Source organism: Leishmania braziliensis, contig 3, assembly GCF_000002845.2.
Source record: "Leishmania braziliensis MHOM/BR/75/M2904 WGS CADA00000000 data, contig 3, whole genome shotgun sequence".
NCBI classification, from domain to species: domain Eukaryota; phylum Euglenozoa; class Kinetoplastea; order Trypanosomatida; family Trypanosomatidae; genus Leishmania; species Leishmania braziliensis.
In genome coordinates, this window is record NW_004057994.1 from 1 (window position 1) to 4693 (window position 4693).

The 4693-nt window shown below is 64.2% G+C and overlaps 1 protein-coding gene and 1 pseudogene across 2 annotated transcripts; both read left to right on the top strand.

Moving 5' to 3' along the window:
• On the top strand, positions 1-1740 carry GP63-2 (annotated as a pseudogene; the record flags this gene model as incomplete). Its single annotated transcript has 1 exon — positions 1-1740. A coding segment is annotated over one exon (1740 nt), but the record flags the coding sequence as incomplete, so codon positions are not given.
• Positions 1741-2368: 628 nt separating this feature from the next.
• GP63-2 (GP63, leishmanolysin) lies at positions 2369-4492 on the top strand (the record flags this gene model as incomplete). The annotated part of the gene is made up of 1 exon (XM_001562875.1): positions 2369-4492. The coding sequence occupies one exon, from the start codon at positions 2369-2371 to the stop codon at positions 4490-4492; it is 2124 nt and encodes a 707-aa protein (XP_001562925.1).
• Between the last annotated feature and the right edge of the window lie 201 nt (positions 4493-4693).

Consider the following 4693-nt stretch of genomic DNA (forward strand, 5'->3'; position numbering starts at 1 on the left):
CGGGTGGCGCAGCAGCGCAGTCCTGCCGTCAGCGTCTCGGCCCTCGGTCTGCCCTATGTGTCCGCCGGCACCATCAGCAGCGCTCACACCGTCGACTGGGCGCTGGCCGACAGCACGTCGCCGAGTGTCGTGCGCGCCGCGGACTGGGGCACGCTGCGCATCGCCGTCTCCACCGCAGACCTCACGGACCCCGACTACTACTGCACTCGCGTCGGGCAGCGTGTGAGCAACCACGCTGGCGCCTTCGTCACCTGCACCGCCGAGGACATCCTCACGGAGGAGAAGCGCGACATCCTCGTCACCTACCTCATCCCGCAGGCGCTGCAGCTGCACGTGGAGCGGCTGACGGTGAGGCAGGTGCAGGGCAGCTGGAGGGTGACCGGCATGACGGGCCCAATCTGCGGCGACTTCAAGGTGCCGAAGGCACACGTCACGGTAGGCGTCAGCAACGCCGACTTCGTGCTGTACGTCGCCTCGGTGCCGAGCGAGCCGGGCGTGCTGGCGTGGGCCACGACCTGCCAGGTGTTCTCGGACGACCATCCAGCCGTGGGTGTCATGAACATCCCTGCGGCGAACATTGTGTCGCGCTACGACCAGGGCACCACGCGCACCGTGACGCACGAGGTGGCGCACGCCCTCGGCTTCAGCAGCGTGTTTTTCGAGAACGCCGGCATCGTGACGAACGTCACGAATTTGCGCGGCAAGCCCTTTGCGGCTCCTGTGATCAACAGCAGCACGGTGGTGGCCAAGGCGCGCGAGCAGTACGGCTGCGCCACCTTGGAGTATCTGGAGGTGGAGGACCAGGGCGGCTCCGGCTCTGCTGGCTCGCATCTTAAGGGGCGCAACGCCAAGGACGAGCTCATGGCGCCTGCCTCGGCTGCAGGGTACTACACCGCCCTGACCATGGCCGTCTTCGAGGACCTCGGCTTCTACAAGGCGGACTTCAGCATGGCCGAGGTGATGCCGTGGGGCCGGAACGCCAGCTGCGACTTCATCACGAATAAGTGCATGGAGAGGAACATCACGCAGTGGCCGGAGATGTTCTGCAACACCACGGAGAGGCGGTATCGGTGCCCCACCGACCGGCTGAAACTGGGGACGTGCGGTATACGCACCTATAGCACCCCGATGCCGACGTACTTCCAGTACTTCACCAATGCCTTTCTCGGCGGGTTCTCAGCATTCCTGGACTACTGCCCGTTCATCGTGGGCTACAGCAATGGTGCTTGCAATCAGGACCCATCGACGGCATCGCCTGCTTTAATGGAGTTCAACGTCTTCTCCGACGCGGCGCGCTGCTTGGATGGCGTCTTTCAGCCGAGGAACAGTAATGCTCGCTCTGAGCCAAACAACGCCTTGTGCGCCAACGTGATGTGCGACACGGCGGCGCGCACGTACAGCGTCCAGGTGCGCGGCAGCAGCGGCTACGTCGCATGCACGCCGGGCGAGAGGGTAGACCTGGCCACCTTGAGCGCCGCCTTCGTGAATGGCAGCTACATTATGTGCCCGCTGTACGTGGAGGTGTGCCAGGCCAACATCAAGGGGCTCATAGACTTCGAGGGAGACGCTGCCGACACAGCGGCGATGCGACAGTGGAGTGAAAGGATGTATGTATTGGCCACTGTGACGGCTGTGCTGCTGGGGATAGTGCTCGCTGCCATGGCAGGCCTCGTGGTGGGGCTGCTTGTTATCAGCCTTTCCTGATCGTGACGGAAGCTGAGCGGCTCCCGCTGTGGCTGACGAGGGCCTCTGCCAGCGTGAAACGGAACGAGCAGGACGACTGGGTGCGCGGTGCCGCTGTAGTGCGCCCCTGTGCCGACGGCCATCGCAGCCCACGCACGTCGGAATGGCCTTTGGCTGCTTTGCTTCTCCCTCGCTCGTCGCCTCTCGGTGACGGCGTCGCCATTGCGAATTCAGAGTCTGATGGATGCGTGTGTTGGGGGCTCTCTCCCTCTCTCGCAGCCCCCACCACCCCCTCCCTTTCCGTTGCTTCTCTTTTCCTATTGCTGCGCGGGTGTGCGTGCCGCTGGTAGACACCTTGAGCTCCTGGCCATTCGCCCTGCAGTGGCGCAGACGACCATCAAGGTCATGGGGTGGGTCTCGACACACCCCGCTGTCCCACGGCGAGCACACCGCGCGTGTTTGTTTTCCTTTGCTTTCTGTATTCTGTGCTTTCGACTCTGCAAACGCCGTGCGGCGGGCGCAGGCGGCCTGATGTGCGCCCTCTCTCTCTCTCTCGGCAGCGCGACACGGGGAATGGACGTGAGCCAGAGGGGAGGAAGGCGAGCACGCGCCTCTGCGCCATGGCCGGCAGTCGTGCGCTTCCTTCTCGCGACCTCCCAGAGAGTCACCCTCTCCCCCGCCCAGCATGCGTCAGCAGGGCGCTCTCGCCTACGGTACTCGCCGTCCTCCGACACGCGCCCTATTCGGGGCCGAAAAGGGCAGCCAGAGGGCGTGGGGCCGCGGCGTGCGGGGCACCTCCCCCCCGCTTCCCTCCAGGGCCCTCCGCCCCTCACTCTTTCTCCGCCTTCCACCCTCCTTACCACCTCCCTTGCCCCCTTCCTCCTCTCCAGACTCACTGGCACATTCCGTCTCGATCCCCACCCCCGCCCACCCTCATGCACACACAATCCGCCGCACACAAGCCTTCATCCTCACACCCCCTTCTACTCTCCCACCCGCCCACGTGTTGGCCGGCGTCACTGGCCCCCTGGCACGCACCCGCGGCACTGCCAGCATGTCCCGCGACCGCAGCAGCACGCACCGGCGCCGCAGCGTCGCCGCACGCCTGATGCGGCTCGCCGCAGCGGGCCTCGTCATGGCCGTCGGTGCCGCCGCCGTGTGGGCGCAGGCCGCCGGCCATCACTGCATCCACGACAAGCTGCAGGCCCGCGTGCTGCAGTCGGTGGCGCAGCAGCACAGGCCTCCCGGCAGCGTCTCGGCCCTCGGTCTGCCCTACGTGTTCGCCGACCCCATCAGCAGCGCTCACACCGTCGACTGGGCGCAGGCCGACAGCACGTCGCCGAGTGTCGCGCACTCCGCGGACTGGGGTGCTATGCGGATCTACGTCTCTTACGCAGACCTCATAGACCCCGACTACTACTGCTCCTACGTCGGGCAGCTTATTGACAACCATCACGGTGCCATCGACATCTGCGAAGCCAAAGACATCCTCACGGACGTGAAGCGCCACACTCTGATCAACATCCTCTTACCACTGGCGCTGCAGCTGCACGTAGAGCGGCTGAAGGTGAAGCAGGTGCAGGGTACCTGGAAGGTGACCGGCATGGAGGGCGACGTGTGCGGCGAGTTCAAGGTGCCGGAGGAACACGTCACGGTAGGCTTCAGCAACATCGACTTCGTGCTGTACGTCGCCTCGGTGCCCAGCGAGCCGGGTGTGATAGCGTGGGCTGTAATGTGCGAGGCGTTCCCTGACGGCCGACCTGCCGTGGGTGTCATGAACATCCCGGCGGCGACCATTGGGTCAGCATATGACCAAATTATGGTGCGCACCGTGGCGCACGAGGTGGCACACGCCCTCGGCTTCGACCTCACGATTTTCGAGGACCTGGAACTCATTGATGACGTGAAGGACTTGCGCGGGAGGGACTACTATGTTCCTGTGGTCAACAGCCCCACGGTGGTGGCCAAGGCGCGCGAGCAGTACGGCTGCGCCACCTTGGAGTATCTGGAGCTGGAGGACCAGGGCGGCTCCGACTCTGCTGGCTCACATCTTAAGGGGCGCAACGCGCAGGACGAGCTCATGGCTCCTGACATGGGTGCTGGGTACTACACCGCCCTGACCATGGCCATCTTCCAGGACCTCGGCTTCTACCAGGCGGACTTCAGCATGGCCGAGGTGATGCCGTGGGCCTATCTCGCCACCTGCGACTTCCTCACCAAGAAGTGCATGGAGAGGAACATCACGCAGTGGCCGGAGATGTTCTGCAACACCACGGAGAGGCGGTATCGGTGCCCCAGCGACCGCCTTAAAATCGGGACGTGCAGCATAGCCACGTATGACAACCCGCTGCCGACGTACTTCCAGTACTTCACCAAAACGTCTGTCGGCGGGCGCTCGTCGTTCATGGACTACTGCCCGGTTATTGTGGGCTACAGCACTGCTGCTTGCAATCAGGACCCATCGATGGCATCGCCTTCTTTAAAGGAGTTCAACGTCTTCTCCGACGCGGCGCGCTGCTTGGATGGCGTCTTCAGACCGAAGCACAGCACTGGTCCCCCTGGGCCGTACAATGGCTTGTGCGCCAACGTGAAGTGCGACAGAGCCCACCACACATACAGCGTCCAGGTGTACGGCAGCAGCGGCTACGTCGCATGCACGCCGGGCCAGAGGCTGGAGCTGGCCACGACCAGCACCGCCTTCGTGGAAGGCAGCTACATTATGTGCCCGCTGTACGTGGAGGTGTGCCAGGCCAACATCAAGGGAGTCATAGACTTCGAGGGAGACGCTGCCGACACAGCGGCGGTGTGATGGTGGAGTGAAAGGATGACTGCATTGGCCACTGTGACGGCTGTGCGCTGCTGGGGATAGTGCTCGCTGCCATGGCAGGCCTCGCGGTGTGGCTGCTTCTTATCAGCCTCCCCTGATCGTGACGCAAGCTGAGCGGCTCCCGCTGTGGCTGACGAGGGCCTCTGCTAGCGTGAAACGGAACGGCAGGACGGTGGTGCCGTC